The 24,609-nt window shown below is 48.8% G+C and overlaps 1 protein-coding gene across 1 annotated transcript in view; it reads right to left on the bottom strand.

Annotated features, from left to right (window-relative positions):
- Window positions 1-2,334: 2,334 nt before the first annotated feature.
- The window catches only part of LOC130392803 (voltage-dependent R-type calcium channel subunit alpha-1E), a 46,450-nt gene continuing 24,175 nt past the window's right edge, over window positions 2,335-24,609 (bottom strand). Inside the window, exons 7-37 of the mRNA XM_056603296.1 lie at window positions 23,844-23,865; window positions 22,675-23,120; window positions 22,228-22,573; window positions 21,556-21,812; window positions 21,024-21,135; window positions 20,364-20,493; window positions 19,996-20,055; window positions 19,472-19,578; window positions 18,897-18,908; window positions 18,639-18,735; window positions 17,683-17,843; window positions 17,013-17,150; window positions 15,975-16,176; window positions 15,082-15,246; window positions 13,719-13,829; window positions 13,523-13,600; window positions 12,847-13,032; window positions 12,265-12,356; window positions 11,572-11,746; window positions 11,076-11,203; window positions 8,173-8,269; window positions 7,348-7,453; window positions 6,753-6,860; window positions 6,412-6,512; window positions 6,078-6,184; window positions 5,401-5,572; window positions 4,759-4,896; window positions 4,305-4,452; window positions 3,499-3,680; window positions 2,698-2,979; window positions 2,335-2,655 (exon numbers count right to left, since the gene is read on the bottom strand). Coding sequence (XP_056459271.1) covers window positions 2,335-2,655; window positions 2,698-2,979; window positions 3,499-3,680; window positions 4,305-4,452; window positions 4,759-4,896; window positions 5,401-5,572; window positions 6,078-6,184; window positions 6,412-6,512; window positions 6,753-6,860; window positions 7,348-7,453; window positions 8,173-8,269; window positions 11,076-11,203; window positions 11,572-11,746; window positions 12,265-12,356; window positions 12,847-13,032; window positions 13,523-13,600; window positions 13,719-13,829; window positions 15,082-15,246; window positions 15,975-16,176; window positions 17,013-17,150; window positions 17,683-17,843; window positions 18,639-18,735; window positions 18,897-18,908; window positions 19,472-19,578; window positions 19,996-20,055; window positions 20,364-20,493; window positions 21,024-21,135; window positions 21,556-21,812; window positions 22,228-22,573; window positions 22,675-23,120; window positions 23,844-23,865 — 4,787 coding nt within the window. The remainder of the gene's footprint in view (window positions 2,656-2,697; window positions 2,980-3,498; window positions 3,681-4,304; window positions 4,453-4,758; window positions 4,897-5,400; window positions 5,573-6,077; window positions 6,185-6,411; window positions 6,513-6,752; window positions 6,861-7,347; window positions 7,454-8,172; window positions 8,270-11,075; window positions 11,204-11,571; window positions 11,747-12,264; window positions 12,357-12,846; window positions 13,033-13,522; window positions 13,601-13,718; window positions 13,830-15,081; window positions 15,247-15,974; window positions 16,177-17,012; window positions 17,151-17,682; window positions 17,844-18,638; window positions 18,736-18,896; window positions 18,909-19,471; window positions 19,579-19,995; window positions 20,056-20,363; window positions 20,494-21,023; window positions 21,136-21,555; window positions 21,813-22,227; window positions 22,574-22,674; window positions 23,121-23,843; window positions 23,866-24,609) is intronic.

Raw genomic sequence — 24,609 nt, forward strand, 5'->3', positions numbered from 1 at the left:
CTGTGTCTCCGCAGCCAATTCACATTTCAGCAACAAGTTCAACTTAGTATAATACGACACAACAACGCATGATATAAACGTGAATGGATTTTAAAAAGGGACACTAATGTTAATATGCTGGGAAGTTTCAACAAGTCGGAATTTCAAAACAAATATAGTTAGCGTAGGGCCATTCGATGATTACTATGTCACGTACTATGTCATGTATGCAGCCTAATGAAAACGAAAAACAGGCATCTCTGAGTCAGGCACATCTTACATTATATTCCACAGTAAACATCATCACCATTCGATAATCACAATCTTCACAACCATCATCTTTGCTAACACTTCATCAAAGTTGCATGGGAATTTAAATGTCAGCAACGTTGCTTTTTCACATGAACAGTTGAGGATGCAGAATAATTCACACCTCCTATGTGGTCAAAATAGAATCATTGAATTGAAGATGAAGTGTTATTAAGTCTTGGAATTGCAATATTATTCTCTTGCCTGCAAAGCACCCTTCTGGAAGTTACACGATTTTTCTAAATAACAGCTATGACTTGCATGTGTTCTGAACTGGCAAATGGCAAATTATGTCATCCTTCAGATGTGTGAAATGAATAATTATGGCATGAAACTGCAGTGAGTCCTGTTAGTAATTTTGGTGAAATTGTTTTGCACTACATGTAAAAAAATTGCAATTTAATTCCCTCAACACATGATCATAGCCTGTCAAACGGATGACCGAAACCACCCCGGAGACTCCAGGTCCAAGAAGAGAGAATGGCTCTTGCATTAGGACCTTCTTCTTTCTCCCAGTCACTCACAACACTGACAGAGGGCAGAGGGCTGACAGATCCAGCAACAGGAGCGTGAGGACTCTGCAGTCTGCCTGATCATCAGGTGGAAGCAGTGGCAGCCCTGGTCTTGCTCGTTATAATCCCAGAACTGAACAGACTATGGCCAAGCATGATCTTCGTGTAGTAGGGGGTGTCATTTTATAGTCCATTGGCGCTGGGGCGAGAGATGAGGTGCTTGGAGATACAAAAATAATAACTACAATGCTACAGTGCCACCGTGCTCCCCTGCCTCACCCACGCTACGCAGCATGACACTGCGTGATGCGGTCAATTCGTCCGTCAAACACAGGCCGAGAGGAGAAACAATGTCCACCACTTCAGGGTTTATTAGAGCTCCTTGGGGCTCATGTTGTAAAGGTGGTTTGAAGCGTTTCTTCTCACCATGTGGAAGTCCATGTATTATCGTCCCGTTTTTGTTGACAGTAACTGTACTTCCATGGTCGTTGACACTAATGAAACCCATAAAACCAAACCCCTTTCATCGCCCAGCTGGAGGTAACATCGACAACAACGTTCTGGTTCACCTGGAGTTAAAATACATTCCTCACATTAATTGCACATGCTACTTTATGTTCACCAACACACAACGCGCCGTAGGCTGTCCCTCAAGTCCAACAAGCCATTAAACCACCCGTGAGTTGTAATCCTAATGCACATGTCCCAACAACCGTCGACACCATTTCAAGTGTGTGTGGGAACGCAAGGTGCCAAACCCCTGACTTACAGCACAGTATGTGTTTGAACCTTTTCTTTGTTTTGGAAATCTTGCTGCTAGGAAGCACACACAGGATACACATACACAGGGTCACAGAATTTCATACATTAATAAATTAAGTAATTAATGAGTCGATGCCTCATCAAATAAACAAATAAAAGGTATTTGTAGATAACAAACTATATAAATATCTGCAAGCAAATTGAAATAATAAATAAATGAAAATATTACATGATAATTCATAGATAAGACATAATAAATATGTAAAGAAAATTACTTATGTCCCTCTTGATTTATTTTGGTATTCGTTTCTTCCTTTATACAAACCATATGTTCCCCCACAGTCCCATGATTTCATTACCAGGACCTTTAGTTCTATCACCACAGCACGTTCAAACCTAACTCTGAGTCCTTCTCCATATTTATCCGTTGAGGCATTGTTCTTATTCATATTTTTTATTTCAACTTTGGTACATTCATACGCACATCCACAAACTGACACACACACATCCACAAACTGACACACACACACACACACACACACACACACACACACACACACACACACACACACACACACACACACACACACACACACACACACACACACACACACACACACAGTACTGTCCGTGTTTACACCGCCAGCAATGACATCATCCAGTCAGCGAGAGGCACCGAGGGGCTGAGGAAGATGCTCAGCGGCAGGTGACCCGGACCTCAGCGCCTTACCCTTCTCCTCTCCATCCTCTCCCGTCTTTCTCCTCCCGGTCCTTAGCAACGGTCGTCCTCGTCCGTGTCGCTCACCGGCTGTCCGGCGCTGGCCTGCACGCGGTGCTTCATGAAGTGGCCGTTGGGCACCTGCCAGGAGTGTCTGAGCTGGGGGGCCGAGCTGATGGCGTTGGCGCGGCCCAGGCTGGTCGCTATGGCGGCCTCGAACGTCAGAGTCTCCTCGCCGTCGCCCGCCTCCCCCCCGGCCCCCCCGCCGCCGCCGCCGCCGCCGCCGTGGGGGCCCTGGTGGAAGGGGAGGTAGGGCTCCGAGATGTAGCGGTGTGGCGAGGAGTGGAGCCCTGCCGGGGGGCCGCCGCCGGGACCCTCGGGGCCGGAGGGAGGCGACCCCGCTCCTGGCGCCGCCACCGCTGCAGCTGGGTGAGCACCCCCCTCCCGCTCCGCCCTCCAGGGGCCCTCGACGAAGCCCCCGGGGTGGTGGTCCTGGGGGGGCTGCGTGGTGGTGGTGGTGGTGGTGTTGGTGGAGGAGGGCGCCGCCGGGGGGGTGGAGGACGGGTCGGCCCCCCGGGACACCAGGGGGGAGTAGGAGATGAAGGGCCGCGGGCGGGAGGGCGTCTGGGGGAGCTGCCGCCGGCCGCGCGGCGTCCCGCCGTCGGTGGCCGAGTGGGCCGGGCTGCCGGGGGCGGCGGCCTGCGGAGCACACGGAGCAGGGGGGCCGGTGGGTGGACGCCTCCACACCCAGAGCGTCTTGCAGTACACGCGAGGGCACACATTGTGCTCATGAGGGGCTCTGGGGGAGGTACGACTCAGGATCCATGCCCCACCAGTTAGCTAACAGTTAGCGGTTAGCTAAACAGGACCACAGCTGGGCTACAGAGAACCACCAGTAAGGTAAACTACCTTACCTTAGGCTACAGGGGACCACTGTTGAGCTGAACACATCAACAAAGGGAGAATTTAGGGATGTAATGGTGCAGTAACTTCCACTTTTTTATTGAATTGCTATCCTTATCTCATTGATATAGCAACCTACAAACACTGAGTCCATTCAGAGGACTTTAAATAAGCAGGAAATAACCTAATCTCAAATTCTAATAAATGAAAGGACAATCCATGAAAGTTATTTATAATAGATATAGAAAGTGAAACTGTTGACACAGCCGAAAGCGGTTGAACCGCTTGGAGTGGTATACGTGAGGCCCAACCGACCTGTCTCTGCAGGTCCCTCGCCCGCCCCTCACTGGGCGAGCGGGAACGCCTCCTCTCGCTGGATTGGTCCTGGCTGCGCTCCTCCGAGTTGCACCGCGACGCGTCAGGCGACAGCAGGTGGCGGCGTTCCTTTGAGCGGCCTCTCTCGTGGGCCCCGGCCTCTTTGTGGGTCACTCTGGGCCCTGCGAAATCCCAGGGACACCAAAGTCTCCTACTGATTATAATGTCTAGCCCAGAAAGCCTCTGGGTCGCATAACAAAAGCCTGGATCGCTGAGGAGGGACCAGGTCCGGCACTAGCGAGACCGAGCACCGTGAATAATCACCGTGGCTGAGATAGGGATGCTATTGTGCAGCCTTACCTCAGTTATTGTGATGAGGGGGGACTGATGCTGCTATCCATTTGGATGTACGAAGTGGTAAAGTCGCAAATCTTACCATCCAAATGGATAGCAGCATGAGGTAACACACTTGACTTTACCACAGTACTGAACACGGAAATGTGTGGCTGATTGCTGCCTCCGCCCTATGGATCTCACTTCCTGCGGGGATCGGCCATGTCGAGTCCATCCCCCTCATCCAGAACCGGGCTGAAGCCCCATCTCCTCGCCCAAGTCACTTATCTTAATTCAATTTTTGTTTTCCGTTGGTGTTTTTGTTTTCTCCTCATCACTGTTGAACACCTTGGGTTTATCAAATGGCCCTATATAAATCACACTTTTTATAATAATCATAATTATTATTATTGAGATTATTCTATTGTGAAGACTGAATCCTCCGTAGACGGTGAGAATGCGTTGTGTCTGACCTCGGTAGCTCCTCTGGCGCGGCCGGTAGGCACAGTCAGGGCTGATCTTCTCCAGGGAGTGCTCCTCCTGCCACAGGCCGTTCACACACTGGTCCCCGATGGTGGAGAAGGAGCGCTTCATCAGCTTACTGTCTGCTGCTGCTCCCGACTGACACACGTGCACGCGCGCACACACACACACACGAACGCACGCACGCACGCACGCGCACGCACACACATACACACAAACACACAAGCAGCAGTGTCACGGGAGGCATAGCGGCTTGGAGTAACCAACTCGAAATCAATTAAATAAAATACACTGCATATCTCTTGGTAGCAACTCTCCTAAGGAAGGGCTTAGGCTAACTGATTTCTGATTCAAGCGATTCCAACATTCAAACAACAGGATGAGTGTTAAGGTCGAGCCCTGGACCTCAAACCATGGACCCCCCCCCCCCCCCACGGTGGCTACCTGGGGGTCCACCACAGCCAGCCTGGGCATGGAGGAGGCCCGGATGGAGGCAGTCCTCCCCGGAGATCTGACCACAGCAGCGGGGTCCTGTGCGGCAGTCTGTTTCATCACCCTGTCGTACTCCACCACCTCGGGTACCTGAACCACACAACAGAGACGAGGGGGATCACAGAGAGCCCAGTGTGAACACCATGGGATCTCTGTAGTCGTGCGCTCCAACCTAGAAGGTTCCCCTGACCGCAATGTGTTCCTGCCAAATCGCTATAAATAAGGGGGAAATGGCGGTCGGACCTTGATGTCTTTCCTGGTTGGAAGGCAACCTTGACAGTAATTGTGACGTTTGTGTCTGTTTACACTGCGTCTCGGTTCTTCTCTGTCATCTTTTTTTGGGGGGCAATTTGTGGGACTTCTCTTCAGGATCCGCAGACCTGTGCGGCAGTTCAAGGTGCATTTTATAAAGACGTTGTTGATGCTGGGGAATAGCAAATGTGTTCATTCCTATGATCTTAAAACCAAAATAATACGTCAACACAAATAAGACCAACAATAAGAGCTCTCTAAATGTCAACCACATCTCTACGCGTGTTGCAGAAGTCGGTCGCTTTGAAGCGGAATCAAAAGGTCTGTCACCGAGCACAGTACCAGTGTGTGCATGTGGTGGTGGGGGTGCTGCTGGATGGGGTGGTGGTAGCGTCTGTAGGGTGGGTGGCGGTAGTCCTCCTCCTCCTCCTTATCAAGGGCGTGAGACAAAGGACGCTGCAGGAACATGTCCTGAGGGGAGATGGGGCTGAGGGCCACAAAACCTCCCCTGGTACTGTGAGGGGAGAGAGAGAGAGAGAGAGAGAGAGAGAGAGAGAGAGAGAGAGAGAGAGAGAGAGAGAGAGAGAGAGAGAGAGAGAGAGAGAGAGAGAGAGAGAGAGAGAGAGAGAGAGAGAGAGAGAGACAGACAGACAGACAGACAGACAGACAGACAGACAGACAGAGAGGGGAGAGAAAGTGATAGAGAGAGGAACGGAGGCAGAAAGAGAGAAAGGGAGAGAGGAGGGAAAGGGGATTAGAAAGAAAATAAAAGGATACAGAGATTCTCACACACACACACACACACACACACACACACACACACACACACACACACACACACACACACACACACACACACACACACACACACACACACACACACACACACACACACACCATGACTCATGATTAACAGCAACAGCCAAATGGATTGAAAGGTTTCGCTTCATAAGCGATCCACCCACAATCCCTTCCTAAAAACTCTGTAAGCAATAGGGGTTAAAAGATGGCCGCGTTACAGGGCTGATCCGGCGCTGTGCGTTAGGAAGGGCAGCGTCTTGGCACTGCACAGGATGTCCTGCGGCAGAGAGGACGCGTCCATACGCTGGAACATCGGAGCGTGTTTCTGTCCAGGGAGAGGAAGTCAAATTGAATAAAAAAAATAAACATTCCCACCAGCAAAGAAATGCAGCAAAGATTATGTAAAAACAAGTATTTTAGGCAGGAGAATCCGTGTATATTTATGTTTACTTCATGGCTAACACAACACTTAGCTTTACCTTAAGCGTCATGTCGAAATGAGGGTTATTTTAAAGGGGATTCGATCAAACAAGGTTCAAAAGGCCCACACACCTGATCCTCCAGCTGCTGCCGGAGCTTCTTGGCTTTGCTCTGCTTGTAGTAATCCATGATCATCATGGCGGCGTAGATCTTCCCGATGGTCATATCGCTGGCTGGAGACCACACACGCCAAACAGCAGTACTCAACGTTAGCAAGAATCCAATGAACCGAGTTACATGGGGCAACAGTGTCTCTTGCACTCCCGTTCCCCCCAATGGACATGGTCATTGATAAACTATTGCAATGAAACAGATGTGAGACACTCATAAGCAGGTCAACAGGACGATGACTCCCACCACCTACTGTACCGATTGGTACAGCGTGGTAGGGTGTGTGGAATGTTGGTCGTCACCTTTGTGGATGGGAACCAGCAGGTCTAGGTTCTTCTGGGAAACGTGAGGCCAGATCACAGCGATCTCCTTCTGCAGGTCGATGTCCATCTGACCCCGGTCCTCACCCCCTGCCAGTACGGCGCACACACACGCACACACACACACACACACACACACACACACACACACACACACACACACACGCACACAAACACAAACACATGCAGGAACACACAAACACACAGACACACACACACACACACACACAGAAACCCAAACACACATACTCGCACCCGCATGCACACACACACACAGACAGAAACACGAACACACATACGCGCACACGCAGGCACACACACAGAAACACACACACACACACACACACACACACACACACACACACACACACACACACACACACACACACACACACACACACACACACACACACACACACACACACACACACAGCAACAGAAACAAAAAGACACACAAACACCACAAAGACACAAACATTGATGTAGCAGATCCTGCATAATGCATTGGTTTCCAGTTTACTCTGCACAGTGTTCACAGATCTCCGTGTTGTGGATGAGGGATGTTCTTTCCGCTGACCTCTGGCTATCTTGACCTCTAGGGCGGTGCGGATGAGAGCCATGAGGGTGGAGGTGAAGTGGACCTTCATCCCCTCGTCCACGGGCATGTTCATGAGAACCAGCCTCTGGTGAAGGGCAGAAGGGCCGCAGTCAGGGGACAGCAGGCCTTACAGAGGGTGAGTGTGTTTGTGTGCCTGTGTGTGTGTGTTTATGTGATGCATGTTGTTCTATGTGATGGATAGCATCAAATACATTTAGGGGTTCGACTGGCTTTGTAAAGTCAAAACAACAACAATTACAACAGTGACAAACAAGCCACAGAGATCACTTGCATTAGCGTGCGAGACATTCTCATGGTAGACATGCATGCAGAGGTGCATGCACATGGAACACACTGAACACACAGAACGCAGGAGAGTGAATGGAAGAGAGGAACCACAGTGGACAGCTAACGTCTGGTCTTTTTGCATGGCTTCTAGAAGTCCAACCACTAACCCACTTAGACCTATGTCCATACTGCGTTTGAAACGTTTGAATTATAATGAAGCTTACTCCCCCCCAGATACGACAAACAAACAAATATTACTTTGTTTTAGATGTCCATAAAGATGCAAAGCGTTTAAAGCCAAACAGCCAAGTAACGCTTACAGCATTCCTCTCCTGCTCACGGAGACAAAGTAACAACACTTGAACATGATACTGTCACAACAAGCATTATCTCGTCGTAGAGTCCACAGAGAAAACAAGCCGCCATATCCGATGTATGAAACACAACACGACAGTGCTTGTCCTTGGTCCTAACGGAGAACACAGTGCCTGGATCCGTCTCCATCGTTTAGTCTACCTTATAGGCCAACTTGGAGGGGCACTTCTTGCCCAGGCCTAGAGGTGGCGACATGTTGGTCAACATCTGATACATGTCAGTGTAATGGATACGACCACTGGGGGGTGCCAGGGAGTCATGGGGATGAGCCACAAGAGATGGAGGAGGAGGAGGAGGAGGAGGAGGAGGAGGAGGAGGAGGAGGAGGAGCAGAGGAGGGGGGAGGAAGAGAGAGGGAGGAGGATGAAGAGGAGAAATTAAAGGGTGAAGGAGCCATGGGTTGCATTCCCGAGGAAAATGAGAGGAAGAGGAAGGGTAGAGGAAGAGGGGGGCACATAAAGGAAGAAGATAAAAGAGAAAAGGATTACTTCATGTCATCAGGGAGAGGGAGGAGAGAGTCGGGGGAGGGAGGAGTTAAAGCACAGACTGTATCCTTTCTATGCGGCCAACGCGGCATAGAAGTCTTGGAAAGGAAAGAACCGAAGACAGGGTGAACACAGGAATGACAGTCTCTTCGGATCTGGTACACATACTTACCTGGGTAGGATATGCTGTATGTGTCAGTGTGTGTGTGTCCATGTGTGTCCATGTATGCGTTTGTGTGCGTGTGTGTGCGTGCGTGCGTGCGTGCGTGTGCGTGTGTTGGTCTGTGTGTGTATGTGTTTGTGTGTCTGTTGGTGTGCATGTGCATGTCTGTGTGTGTGTGTGTGTGTGTGTGTTGGTGTGCATGTGTATGTGTATGAGTGGGTGTATGTGTGAGTGTTGGTGTGTGTGTTTATGTGTGTTTGTTTGTGTGTATGTGTGTTTTTGTGTTGTTGTGTGTCTGTGTGTGTTTATATGCATTCACACATAAACACAGCACCAGTCTGAAGCCCAATCCCTCAGGTAGAAAGGCACAGGGCTTCCCAAACGTTTTGCACCAAAGCACGTTTGAAATTCAAAGCACTCAAAGCATTTCATCGCTCTGAGGCTCGCTCGCAAATCGCTGGTCTGAGTGCCATCGGGATGTCCTGTGCCTCAGTACCCTAGGAGTGGATCGTTGTCATTCTTTCACCCAGGAGGAGACACCAGCCCTAGGGGTTCAGGCAGTTAGTTAACGGGAGGAGGAAGGCACGAGGAGGAGGAGGAGGAGGAGGAGGAGGAGGAAGAGGAGCAGGTAAAGAATGAAGGATCCCAACGGAGGAGAGAGAGGCAGAAGGGGTCTGTTCACTCGTGGTAGAGGAGAGGAGATGTCGTTTTGGGGGATGCTGCTGGGTCGGCTCAGGAGGAGTTTGGGGGTGTGGGGGGGGTGAGGAGAGGTTGAGGGGGAGGGGGGGGGGTAGGACCAAACCTTGCATGCCACCCTGTGGGGACAGTTCTTTCCAAAGCCCAGGGGAGGTGAGATAGTGCGCACAACTTTGTACATCTCCTTATAATGGATCCTACCGCTGGAAAGAACATATGGGGTTTTAGTTGTCAGACCATCACAGAAGCCCCAGGACGCACAACGAGGAGAACAGCTGTAGGTAGGGATGCACCGAAATGAAAATTCTTGGCCGAAACCGAAACCGAATATACTGAAACAGTTGGCCGAAACCGAATGCCGAATGTGGCTTTTGCTGTTTTTCATTCATTTTGCTTTAATTTTTCACCATTGCATAAATCAAACAATTAAATGTCCTTTATAAACTTTTTTGTCTTGCTAATTGAATAAAAAAAATCAATTACAAATTTGATACAAAATATTTATTTAACTCTGAACGTTTTCTAACATTCCAGCAGACCTTATAGCAACAATGAACAATGTACCTTTAATTAAATGAGTAAAACAATTATTTATTTATTTATTCAGTGTATTTTTTTCGGCCTTTTTACTCCTTCGGCCGAAACCGAATATTATGGGCCATTTTCGGCCAAATATTTTCGGTGGCCGAATATTCGGTGCATCCCTAGCTGTAGGGCTTACAGTACAGTGTAAAGGCTGGGATGGGACATCTCGATCTCTATAGTTTGAATGGCCTTTAAAGTGTCACTTTCCTTTGAGTCCCATGGTGGAGGGTCAGATAAAATCTAGTTGAGCACCATTGCTCTCCAACCCTGCTTAACGTTCCCCCTCAACATATCATTGCATGTTACCGTTTTATGTGCACATTTATAATCAAGTATGGGTCTTTAGACAGTCTCTATGATCCTAGTCATAGAGACTCTGTCGCCCTGATACAAAATACAGCCTTGTGCCTTTTGTGCTTGTAGAGTCATAGATTTGAGGTTTGATAATTATTTACTATTTAAATACAGCGTATTCCAAGGCTTTGTTACTCCATTCTGATTGGTCTCTTGCGTCTGTATAACAAACCGCTGCACTTTATACCACATCACCGCTATGTCTAACAGGCCGTTGCTATGAACAACAGACCGTTGCTATGCATAACAGACCGTTGCTATGTATAACAGAACGTTGCTAAGTTTAACAGACCGTTGCAATGTATAACAGACTATTTGCTATGGGTGCGATTTCAAAGCTTTTTTGAGCAGTAGTAAAAAAAGCTTTTTTTAATCAATAAAACTATTTTTGGTTTTTATATTTTGTGACAAATGTTTAATCGCCCGTGTTTTTAGCGGGATAATGTACCTCGAGCCTGTCATTACCACAAAAATAAATCCCTTGAGGGTGATTAGAGATGTTAATATTAGGTTAGTTATCAGGGGTCATCCTTTACTTTGCGATCATGACTGGCTCGCTGTTTCTTATCCCTTACATTAAATAGTGATCATCATCATCGTAATCATCTTCATCCATCCTCCAAAATCTTCGACTTCATCATCATCACCACCATCATCATCCTCACTTGCATTTATAAAGCAGGACTTATCCGAGAACCCAAGTTGCATTTTTTCATATCCGCATTACTAAAGTGTGATAATGTTTCCAAGATGGCGGCTCACCACGCAGCCCGGTCGTACTCCCCCCAGATGCGCACAAACTCGTCCAGGTGGTGAGGGCCCAGGATGGACGAGTCTCTGGTCAGGTACTCAAAGTTATCCATGATCACCGCCACAAACAGGTTCAGCATCTGGACAGAAGGCCCACGTCAGAGAGGCAGGGGAGAAGAGCTGTCTATGGCGGTATTCTGACGGTTTGCAGAGACTGTGCGACGCTACCGAAAATACATCAACATAATATCAGTGATTGCTGAGATTATTGATTTCTCATTTGATTTGATTCATTACACGGCTTGACTAGTGAAGAATGATTTGAACATTAACAGAAATGTGAATAGAAACAGGGTGAAGGTAAGTATAACTAATAAAGTTAATCTACAACTACAAAGAAATGTACAAAAGGATTAAATACTGAAAATGCAGTATAAATGGAAAAACACACAAAACAAAAGGTCAAATAACCTGATTCTAGGTAGTAATAGATGGCTGTGTGCCTTACCAGGAAGGAGCTGAAGAAGATGAAGGAGACGAAATAGAAGTATGCAAAGTCGGTCCCACAGCCCCCCTCCTGGTCGGAGGTCAGCAGCGCAGGAGTATGAGAGGCGGGCAGCTCACAGCGCTGCCCCCCAAGACAGGACAGCATGATCTCCTGCCACGACTCCCCTGTAGCACTCCTACACACACACACACACACACACACACACACACACACACACACACACACAGACACATGCATGCATGCACAGACACACGCGCACACACAGACACACACACACCCACACATTCATGCATGCATGCACAGACACACGCGCACACACACACGCACAGACACACGCGGACACAGACAAAAACGCCCATACATACACACAGAGACAAGCATGCACACGCAAGCACACACACACACACACACACACACACACACACACACACACACACACACACACACACACACACACACACACACACACACACACACACACACACACACACACACACACACACACACACACCTTAAGCTCTTATGAGAGCACTTGGCAGTCGGTTGCACTTGAAAAACATTATTAAGTGCACATGAAACTTTGACTATTAGCTATCTACTAATTAAAGGTATCACTTGTGTCTCTCATTAACCTTTAAAAGATTTATGTTTTGCATCTGAACATGATAATATGACAAGATCAAGCCACAGTACCTGAAGAGCAGCATCAGAGCACCGAAAAAGGTCCTAAAGTTGTTGTGTTGATTGATATGCGTTTCCTCATCCAGCTTTATGTTCCCAAACACCTGGTGCATGCAGATGAATACACTTTAATTAAAGTTCATCCATTATTGATGGTGCAACAAACCTAGGTTTTACACACATGCAAACACATTGTTAATGCATTCAGTGAGCAAATAGGCTAAAAGCCTTCAGGTGCCAGCCTTTGTGTTCCTGAATAGTAACCTAATAGGTCGCCTGCCATTCAAATCCCCACTATTAGAGCTTCGAATCCCACTTGTAATCAGAATGCCCTCTTTGCACTGTGTTTCAACATGGGCGTTGATCCCCTATCAGGCGTCCAATGTATGTGAGAGAGCTGGATCTGGAGTGATGATAAGAGGCTGATGGAGGCGTCTTGAGAGCATCGATCTCATATTTAGCGATCCTATTTTCAGTTTGATTTAACAACGCGATTATATCCTCCCTCGTCATCACATCTCCATCGGACGCGGCGACTGCTAAAACGCACGCACGCTGATCCCGCCCGCGCTAGTCCTCCGTCGGCTCTCTGACCTGCATGCCGATGATGGCGTAGATGAAGAAGAGCATGGCGATGAGCAGGCAGACGTAGGGCAGGGCCTTGAAGGACTGGACGAAGGTCCACAGCAGGATGCGGATGGTGTAGCCCTGCCGCAGCAGCTTGATCAGCCGCGCCGCGCGGAACAGCTTCAGGAAGCTCATGTTGAACGTGTCGTCCGACTGCAGATGAGACAGGGGGTGCGGGACGGACGGACGGACGGACGACGGTGTCGACCGGGGGGAGAGATGTGATGTGAACGCAGGGACGGTATCGTTTGAGAAATGGACAGATTGTAAAAGATTTTCATGACGTAGTTACGCGGAAAAAGAGAGGTCGACATGAGTTGTTTAAAAAAGAGAAGAGGCTATCATAGAAGCGGTTTTCTGACCCTCCAGGCCTGCCACAAAGTGCAGCACCGGGAGGCACACTCAAGGCCGCTGCTTCTGGCTCGGTAACGGGCAGAGTAGGAGTTTAACTTGCATGTAACACCCACGTGAACACGGGGAGAACATATAAACATATAAACATGGAAAGGTCCCCCCCCCCCCCTATTTATAACAGCCTTAGAGCAATAGAAAAGGCAGACTATGGTTTTAATATTTTATGTATTATGTTGATCATATTTTCCAAATCAATCGGCAATGGTATGAATTTCTCTCCATTGAGTACCTGCATGACCACGATCTCCGTAATGCTTCCCAAGACGGTGATGAAGTCGAATATGTTCCAGGTGTCTCTGAAGTAGTTCTGCAGGAGACAAAGAGAAGAGGGGAGGGAAGGGTTATCTCAGATACACACGGCACTTGACCGCTACAGGGAACCCCTCTGGAGGAGTCTGGGGTGAGGGGCTCGCTCATTATCTCACCAGGAAGCCAAAGGCCATGATCTTGAGGATGCACTCGACGGAGAAGAGAACGGTGAAGGCCGTGTTCAGGTGCTTCAGGACCGCATCGTAGGCCGGTGGGGCTGAATAGTACTGCGACACACAGCATACAAACAGGACTTAATAGGATACAATGCAATAGGACACAATGCGAGTGCCATTCAACACATTACAATGCGATACATTTCCATTAAGGAGTTGTTTTTGTGTTTTTCAGTAACATTGCCGTCATTTCAGTTCAGGGAGTTAAATCTTGCCAATGTGATAAGTTGATAGTATGAAAAAAAAATGGTTGAGGAATGGTCCTCATTTCACAAGACGACACTGATTTAAGGGGGGGAATCATAACAAGAAATCATGCTATAAAAAAATGACATTTAATCATTGTTTATATGGAGAACGGAGCCACGTCAGAGTTCACGCCGCGAGCAGACAACAGACTGCTACGTCGAGAACGAGAGGAGAAGCGAACAGAAATGCAGTGCGGTGCGGGAGAAGACCTTTAAGAAGAGACGGCTCAACAAGACGGATGAGTCTCCGCCATGATGGAACATTTCCTTCACACCTAGAAATAGTCCCTTTAGCCTTAGCCCGTCTGACCCATGCTACTATAAGCGGACTCATTCTTCTGGGTGGGTGGGTGGGTGGATGGGGTGGGGTTGGGGATGGGGGGGGGGGGGCGGCTACAGCATCAGCCACACTTAATGGGCCCATGCTAAAGAGGGGGCCGCGGGCTATTATCGATCAATATTTAATACGCGCTGAGTCACAGCACGGCTCCAGCTCCAGAGCCTGTCAAGGGGCCGGGGGATGTAACCACTAGTAAAGAACAAGCAGAAATAGGTCATTACTAATAAAGTAATATTATTATGTTCATGTTTTTATAATCATTCAGATCGGATACTAATAATAATAGAAACTCTCTGTGGTGCTTTGATGGTCCCCAGTAAGAGCCTGTGGGCTCTCAGTCAATACTGTTGGAAGAATCTCCACCAAATGATCCACGGAGATGAATCGGGAACATCAACACAGCCCAGGGGAGGGGGACTGAGGGGGCCTCACGAGCATGCGAGCGTTAACACACATTCGTCGTCGTGTCTTAACAGTAATAATGTTTTCTCTGGTCATTCCCATCGTCTTCAAGTGTGACGGGAACGGGGCTCAGAATAATTTCCTGTTCAGCGTGAGTCACTTCGGGGGAAAGAAGTCATCGATTAACCTGCATCGTTCTTAACGAGGCCCCTGTTATGGTTCTGACATCCCCTCAACATTCGACAGTACTCCGTTTATAGTGTTGAGAATACATCGTGTTTAACGGCGTTGGTCTTCACTCGTTCCCCCCCACCTTCATCATCAGCACGATGGTGTTGAGGGCGATCATGGCCAGCACGGTGTACTCGAAGGAGGGCGACACCACGAAGTGCCAGAGACGGTACTGGAAGGTGTGGCGGTTCTGGGGCATGTATCTGGTCAGCGGCTTGGCGCTGATGGCAAAGTCTATGCAGGCCCGCTGCAAGTGGGAGAGAGACATAGACAGAGAGGTGAAAGTGAGTGAGTGAGTGAGTGAGTGAGTGAATGAGTGAGAGAGAGAGAGAGAGAGAGAGAGAGAGAGAGATTGTAGGAACAGATTTGTTTTTTTGAGAGTGAGCGTTTCATTTTCTTTACTTTCTGTTTTCCTCTATAAGGGAAGAAAAATAAATGTTATTGACCAAAGAGCTGTTTTTTTTTTTTCAGTTGTTTATTTGTTTGGCCATGGTTTACACTGCTTGAAAGCTAATATGGTACGACAGACGGCAGACACACTCATAAGAACTCGATATGAAAGGGCCACAGCAGGGAAAAGCAAAACAAACTGAAAGTCGAAAGAGTTCAAATAGCTTTAGATCGTAATGCCGGGTTTTATAATATGAATAAATAATGATGAGAAAATACTCTCTTAAAATGATCAAATATGAGTGGGAAATATCAGTGAAAAGGAAAAAATTGTTTTATTCTGATACTATACTTTCCATTTCCATTTATCTCAATAAAATGATGTGTGCATATGTGTGTGTGCATTTCTATAATTGTGCATGTGCGTGTGTGTGTTCATGTGAATATGTGTGTGTGTGTGTGTGTGTGTGTGTGTGTGTGTGTGTGTGTGTGTGTGTGTGTGTGTGTGTGTGTGTGTGTGTGTGTGTGTGTGTGTGTGTGTGTGTGTGTGTGTGTGTGTGTGTGTGTGTGTGTGTGTCTCCTCACCTCGTTCTTCTCCAGGCTACACTCCTCCATCATCTTGTCCCCCTGTTCCTGGAAGGTGATGATGATGAGCGCCACAAAGATGTTGACGAAGAAGAAGGGGAACACCACAAAGTAGATGACGTAGAAGATGGACATCTCCATCCGGTTGCCCCGGCTGGGTCCTCTGTCCTCCTCCGTCACGTCCACAGAGTGCTGCAGAACCCTGAACACACACACACACACACACACACACACACACACACACACACACACACACACACACACACACACACACACACACACACACACACACACACACACACCATTATTGTAAGCAAATTTTTTGTTCTTATCGTGCAAGTTCACTTGTTATTCCCTTTATATTTCTGTAAATAAAGTTTGATTTGATGTTCTACTTCAACTAAGGGTATCATCTCAGTTTTCAATGTATAGCTTCAGGGCAGGATTTTCTAGTTGATAAAACTAGACAAAAATAAAGCAAATTGTACATTTACTACCGTTCATTTATCTGAGAGTGAAGGTAGGGAAGACCGCAGCCGATATAATTTGTACAACTTCCACCATAATTTAGCCGTTTTCTAAATGCAACATTACGGTGCTGTGTCATAGAAGCCAGAAAGTTATCATGTCAACAAGCTCTTCTGCTGGTCGACCCGTGAGACAGCAGAGACCCTTACTCCTAAAGGTATGAGCCAATAACCCTGCCTCACAATAACACAACAACCTTCTATCAACAGGGGATAGTTACCGCCAGTCGTAAAAAGCTCCCCATGCATGACTAAATGCTTTGTTTCCCGTGTCTTATGGTTACACATCACGCCAGCCTTTCACATGCTTTTCATGAACCTACATTACAAAGGCCTAATCAAGGAATACTTCATTAGACCACAACCTTTACATTAAAAAAACCTCCCTAAAAAAAAAGGTTATATCAAAAAGAATATCAATTTGTTTCCTTTAACATTTGCCTTGACCGTGATTGGTCAAACCAGATATGGGGAAAAACACGGTGGATCATCCGATTGGCCGGGCACTCACTGCGGCCATCCCTCCCCGGTGGACACGGTGAACAGGGTGAGCAGGGCCCAGACCACGCTGTCGTAGTGGAACTCGTGTCTCTTCCAGTCCCGCCTCCTCACCTCCTTCTTGTCCTTCCCGTAGTCGATGTAGTAGCCCCTGGACAGACAAGACAATGTGGTAGAGATTACATCAAGGAGTGTGTGTGTGTGTGTGTGTGTGTGTGTGTGTGTGTGTGTGTGTGTGTGTGTGTGTGTGTGTGTGTGTGTGTGTGTGTGTGTGTGTGTGTTCGATGTGTAAATAGACTAAATGGTAAACTATCTATCACTTTTCTAACGAGTGGCCACTCATAGCACTTTAAAATTCATACATTCATACACACACTCATACACAGACGGCGGTGTCAACAGCCAGCTCGTCAGGATGAGGTGCCTTGCTCAGGGACAGTTCAACACTCGGCTAGGACGAGCCGGGGATCGAACCAGCATCCGTCCGGTCGCCAGAGAACCCGCTCTTCCTCCTGAGACGATGCGCACTCTTGTGTGTTTGTGTGCGTGTATGAGTACGTGCTTGTGTATGAGAGTACGTGTGTGCTTGTAAATCCATTCAAATTCCCATCACAAATTAAACTCATCCAATCCATGTCTACATGGGGATCAACAGAAGGGGAGGACCCCAGGCCGGGTCCTACTGGCAGTCTTTCTCCGTGTCCTTGGAGCCGTCGGTGCAGTAGAAGAACTTCCCCTTGAAGAGCTGCACGGCGATGACGGCGAAGATGAACATGAAGAGTTTGTAGACGATCAGGATGTTGAAGACGTTCTTCAGAGACGTGACCACGCAGTCGAACACGGCCTGGAGAGCAGGGGGTACAGCAGAGGGGGGGGGGGGGGGGGGGGGGGTCACTTGGTGTGTCGAGGTGTAGAAGATGCATGGATGCTACACGATCCAATCCAATATGTCTATCCTGTCCTCCCACTCCTCTTCTCTTCTTTCCTCACCCTTCCACTCCTCCCCTTTCCTCTCTTCCCTTCTCCCTCTCCTGTCCCCTCCTTCTCCCCATCCTTTCCTCTCCACTCACCCCCATTCCTTCCCCCCCTTTCTTCTCCCCTCCCACCACCCTAACTCCTCCCCTCCTCCTCTCTTTTCTCCCCCCTTCTCCTCCCCGCCAAACCCCTTCGCCCCTTCGCCCCTACTCCTCATCCTCCCAGCTCGTCCTCCTTCTACTCCACCACCTCCTCACTGTTTATCCTCGGGTGATGTCTGTTTACCACCTTGACTGTCTGTCAGACTCTCTGCTTGTCTCAGGCGTCTCACCAAGGTCCTTGGTGAAAAGAGTGGGTGCTTGTCACAATATTTTTAATGCTCAAGGCTAGCCTAAAGCTAGCCTTGAGCATACGTGCACACAGACACACACGCTCGCACAAATAAACACACACACACACACACACACACACACACACACACACACACACACACACACACACACACACACACACACACACACACACACACACACACACACACACACACACACACACACACACACACACACACACACACACACACACACGCTCCTTTCGGTTTGCACCCTGACAGGAATACCGATGACTGAGAGAACGATGGAGACAGAAGAGGGATGCTGCTGACCTTGAGTTTAGGGAGCCTCTTGATGGTCTTCAGCGGTCTGAGGACGCGCAGAACTCTCAGAGACTTGATGGTCTTAATGTCCCGGCCCTTATTGTTCCTGCCCAGAAGAACGGTGAGAAGGTTAAGCCTCACGACGTCGAATGGCTTACAGACACCTTGATTAGCGTTGGATTATACTGTGTCCTTCGACGTCTGAAAGCATTTTCAATGGTGAAGGACTTTTAACGTAGGTGTCTTTCTGTTGCATTGTCACCTTACCCCAACACATTGCTGGAGGTCAGTCCCACAAGGACGCCAGCCACATCATTAAGGTATGACAGACGAGAGAGAGAGCGAGGGAGCGAGAGCGAGAGAGAGAGAGAGAGAAACACACAAAGAAAGAAACAGAGAGACACACACACACACACACACACACACACACACACACACACACACACACACACACACACACACACACACACACACACACACACACACACACACACACACACACACACACACACAGGGCAGTTATAATACTGTACATGCAAACAAATGTCTTTCAGCCATTGGCAAAGTAATTGCAATCTAGACTCAGTGAGTGAAACATGAAGTTAATTAGTAGTTACCTCCCCACCTCGCTACGTTCCCCTCCCCGACCGAAGGCCACATCGGATATAAATGCGGGTTTTACTTGACTACTATCTCTATTTATCTTGTATCGATGAAGATAATGAATGCAAAGATGCCGCCAAAGAGAACGAAAACTGAAATCGTTTTTGATTCGATTGCCACTTTAACAATATGGAAAGAATTTCCGATAAATATGAAGACATCGCAGTCTGGGGACTGACGTGAGGGCGAAAGACACCAGCGCTCCGATCACAACGATGAAGTCCAGGATGTTCCAGAGGTCTCTGAAGTATGAGCCGTCGTGGAGGATCAGACCCATGTTAATCATCTGGGGAGCGAAGGAGAGAAGACAACCGTGATGTGAAGGGAAATGTACATCTGAAGTCAGAACTGGCTGTCTCTGTAAGGAGTTCTGTCTGTTAAGAGATATATTGTTTCTCTTTCTTTTGACAAATGTACTTATTGTGAGTCACTTTGGATACAAGCGGCTGCTAAATCCCTCAATGTAAATGTAAGTGTAAAGGATTAGCTTTTATGTGAACGCCTTTATCCAAATAATCATGCAGTCTATAAATTGTTAAAAAACATTTTTTTTTGGTTTTTTTAACACCATTGATGTTGTATAATATTCTTCTTTACTTAGCCCAAGGGTATAATCTAAATCATAATATTTTGTCTCGCTCCCCCGTAGTATTGAAGTTAATTTTAAACTCCACCAAGCATGCAACCCATCATGAATACCAACCTTGATAATCATTTCAAAGGTGAAGACTCCAGTAAACACATAATCAAAATATCGCAGCGCCTGTAAAATGACATGACAATGACACGGTTTTAGTCCCCAATGCTGGCTCTTACAAACACACACAGCCAATTCACACACGCACACATTTAGCGAAACTATTTCCTTTCAACAAGACTTTTGAGGAGACACAGAAAAAGAGCAACATTTGTTGAAGCCGATTGAGGGAATTTGTGGACAAAGTGCTTTTTATGTTCCTCATGTTCCTGTTGCCAGGACATTTGAACAACAACTGTTTGAGGAATGAAAGCATACAAAAACGTTACAGGCAGGTGTTCACAATGATCCGCTGGCACATAACAGAACCCCACCTTGTTCCAGCCCGAGGCGGTATCAACAGGGTCCTCGGCTGCCAGTGCTATGCTACTGGCAGCTATGACCAGCAGGATGCAGGTCTCAAAGTACCGGAGGTTCACCACATAGTGGCAGGCCCGCCGCACCCTGGGGGGGGGGGGGGGGGGGGGGGGGGGGGGGGGGGGGGGGGAGAGAGAGAGAGAGAGAGAGAGAGAGAGAGAGAGACAGACAGACAGACAGACAGACAGACAGACAGACAGACAGACAGACAGACAGACAGAGACAGAGAGACAGAGACAGAGACAGAGACAGAGAGAGATTTTTTAATTGAATTAATTTGAACAGAGAGAGAGAGAGAGAGATTACTATCTAATAAAATAAATAGGTTTCTGCTTATTTTAGATTTGGGGAGGATACTTTGGGCCCCCAGGGTGGGAGGGTGTTGTGTAATGTGGTCCTGTGAAGACCACTGACACGATAACTGTGACTCTGGGCTGTTCAAACACAATTGACACGACGCCATTTTAAGAAAACCAAAACCCTCTCAAGAGAAAACGTAAAAAATGTAATAAATCGACATGGGCGTAACATTACTCATAGAACCATCGATTCAGAGCAGCAGCCACCACAGCCCCCCCTTCAGAGCCCCCCTTCACGGTGAGCCCCCGGTGACTCACGGGTTGTCGGGTTTGAAGATGAACATGCTGTTAGGGGGGACGGTGCTGACGGGCTTGCTGTCCTCCGTCTCCCCCTTCTCTGACGGACAGCCCTCCGAATCCTTACTGTTCACTGCGGTGGGGGGGGGGGGGGGGGTGAACCAGAGGTGAGACCAGAGGAGAGGAGGAGGATGGAGGAGGATAGCGAGTGGAACAGTGATAACAATCAGGCAAGACATGGGGAACACTGGGGTAAAAGTTGAATTGATTGTATCTTTAACTTAAATATAAGTTAAAGATACAATCAATTCATCAATTCATCAGTTACTACACCAATTCATCAATGAACCAATAACTAAAACAGCCAACCAATCAACTGCCGACCAATCAGCAGTCCACCAAAAGGCAATGACAAAACCAAACAAATCAAACAATAAAGTAAACAATAAATCACCCAGCGCCAACCAATTAATCAAATTGTACAACACCATTGATAAATACAGTCACGAATACAGTCAATCAACCAATCAGGTGCTACAATCAGGCCTTTCACCTGTGATAGTGGAGAGCTCCATGGCAGAGTGTACGTTGGGCATGTCTATGGTCACACTGGAGCCCAGCTGGTCCTGGTCCAGGCACAGGGCGGCGCTGTGGTCGGGACCTCCGCTGTCATCACCAGGGGGAGAGGGTGGCCGGAGACCGGGGGGCTCCCACTGCTCTGCCTGGCCCCCCTGGTTCTGAGGGCAGGGGGCGTGGGTCTGGTTCTGGCCCTCTGACAGACCTGGGTCAGAACTGTGTTCTCCCTTTGGTCTGTAGGAACAGACACACGCACGCAGACATTATATGGAGGAGGTTTATGCAGCGTGTTCACGTTTGAGCTTCAGATTTGAAGGCCCTTGCAGTGAGACTGTTTGTGTAGTCATACTGTACTGGGTGTGACTGCAACGCATGGGATGGGACTTTGTATATTCTTTTTGTGATTTGCATTCCTGCAGCACTTTTAAATCAATCAACACTCGATCGATCAATACTTTACTCCACTTGTTTGGATGTTTGTACGGGACAATCAAGTGTGAAAGGCAGTTGTAGACCAAATGTCTAAAAAGAAATCACAAGCAGCTTACAGGACACCAACAATGTGCGGTGACATCTTATTGATCTCAGATCTCAGAAAATGTTTGAGATGGACAAGGTTAGAAGACCCACGGGAGGCAGCGCGTCTCACCTCCCCCCTCCGAGCTTCTCCCCCCCGGCCTCCTCCTCCTCCTCCTCCTCCCCCCCGCTCCTCGACCTCCGCTCCCGGCTGACGGACCTGCTGGCCGAGCGCTGGCCCCCCTGACCCCTGCCCGGCCCCCTCCTCCGGCCCCTGACCGGCGCGCCGTGACCCCCCGCCATCTCCGGGGTCAGGGCGTCCGCGGCGGCGGGCGGGCGGAACTTCTTCGCGGCGCGGTGCCGCCGCTCGCCGTTCCGCATGGGGCTCCGGCACCCGTTGACGGGGCCGTAGTGGCCCCCCCTCTCCGCCGCCGGCTCCGACTCGGGCGGCGGTCCGGCACCGCCAGGGCCAAGGGGGGCTCCGGGCGCGACGCCGCGTCGTCGCGGTCCGACGCGGCGTCCGCAGCCCCCGCCGGGAGGGCGTCCGGGGGGGAGAGAGCGAGGGCCTCGCCCGAAGGACCCGTGGGATCCGCCGGGGGCGGGGGGTTCGGCGAGGCCAGGGGGTCCGCCGCGGACAGGTGCTTGAGGCTGCCCAGCGGGGTGCTCTGGTTGTGTTTGCCGTGCACGGACAGCGGGTGCGGGAGTACCCCCGGTGGCGGCGTGGCGGCGGCGGCGGCGGCGGCTCCGTCCTTGGCCTCCTCGCCGCCGGTGCTGTTGTGCAGCACCTCCCGGCTGGACATCTGCCGGTGCCTCCGCAGCTGGCTGGTCCGCTGCTCCCACACGGACATGGTCATGCGTCGCCGCCGCTCCCTCCTGGACATGAAAGAGTTACAGGGGTTGAGAGGGGGCGGCGGGAAGGCCTCCCGGAAGCTGCCCTGGCTCTCCTCCAGGGAGTAGGAGTGGGCCGGCCGGCTGCGATGGATGGCCCTCTTCCTGTACAGGTAGGGCCGCCTCCTCCGACTGCCACTGTGGAGAGAGACAGAAAGGGGGGGTCCACGTCAGTGGGGCGCCCGGGACTCAGTGTGCACCGTATACCTCCTGGGTTACATTACTGCACCAGACACTAATGCATTGGTCTGATTCAGCGTGCATTCTTTACATTACTGCATCAACCACTGATGCATTAGTTTGATTTAGCGTGCATTGTTTACATTTCTGCATCAGATACTAATGCATTAGTTGGAGCAGAAACATTCAACTAATACATGAGATTGAGTCAGTCTGTATTGGACTATTACACTACTGTTTCATATACTAATGCATTAGTTTGAGTGCAAGCATTTAAATTTGGCATTCTGCTCAGGGCAACTTAGTTAAGCAAAAACACATTTGTTTAAAACAGCAAAAATTCAATAGACCAAGGTAGATTAAGTTAATTCACTTTTTGTAAACAAGCAAACAAAACCGTTGTCTCAAGCATGTCCTTGTTGTAACTTTGATCGGTGGTTTTGAAACACTTCATACACAACATCAAAGCAACTCCATTTTGATGAGAAACTATTGGCTGAATCAATGAAGATGTTATGTATCAGGTCAACCAAGCCAGAAAAAGTTACTGCGCTACAATCAAAAAAGAAGTTGAAAATGCAGAAGGATGCCAGTGGTGTATATGTATATATGCGAGATTCAAAAATAAGAGTTCAGTGCTGGGGGAGCACAGAGAGTGGGGGGATGAAAGCAGGAGATTACCCATGGAGATGAGAGCAGAACACTAACGCAGGTAAGGAAATCAGACAGGCGCATGAGAGAGGGGGAGAGAGCTGAACAGACACTGTTACTTACTGTGGCGTGGACTCTTGTGTGGTCCGTGTTATCAATGAGCGATTGGTTGAAAACAAGACATTAGTGCTTTTGTGAGCAGACATAAAACAGGCCGAGAGACACGCAGCGAAACAGCCCCCAACCTCGACCCACTTGCACTACAATGGGTTGATTATAGTTGGTTGATTGCACTACAAACCAGCCATTTAGAAAACATGTATCAGGGTTATTGATTGAGAACTTTGACATGGGACTTGGTATTTTATTCATCGGCAAATTTGTTTGCCAAAAGAAAAAGATAAATAGATTTGACTTGAAATCGTGCGCATCACAAACTGTGCATGCTGTAGGTGACGTGTGTTTTCTGGGATTGTTTTGAGTGGTGATGCTCATGTAGGGAGGGGGGGGGGGGGGGGGGGGGTTGTTTCACCGTGTGTCTCCGTTGGAGCCAAGCAAACATCGACAAACAAGATGGTAGCAGAGTTAGAGCAATTCAAACGTTCATCAAACATCAACCTCAAGCGCCACATGGATAAGAGGGAGAGGACCCCCCCCCCCCCCACCCCCCACCCCCAAGGTGGAACGGAGGGGGGTACGGACAGGAGAGGGCTACAGTATGGTAGACAGGTATATACAACAATGAGAAGGTGGGCTCCATCACCAGACGACACACAGAGAGAGAGAGAGAAAGAGA

Source organism: Gadus chalcogrammus, chromosome 12 (genome assembly GCF_026213295.1).
Source record: "Gadus chalcogrammus isolate NIFS_2021 chromosome 12, NIFS_Gcha_1.0, whole genome shotgun sequence".
Taxonomy (NCBI): Eukaryota; Metazoa; Chordata; class Actinopteri; order Gadiformes; family Gadidae; genus Gadus; species Gadus chalcogrammus.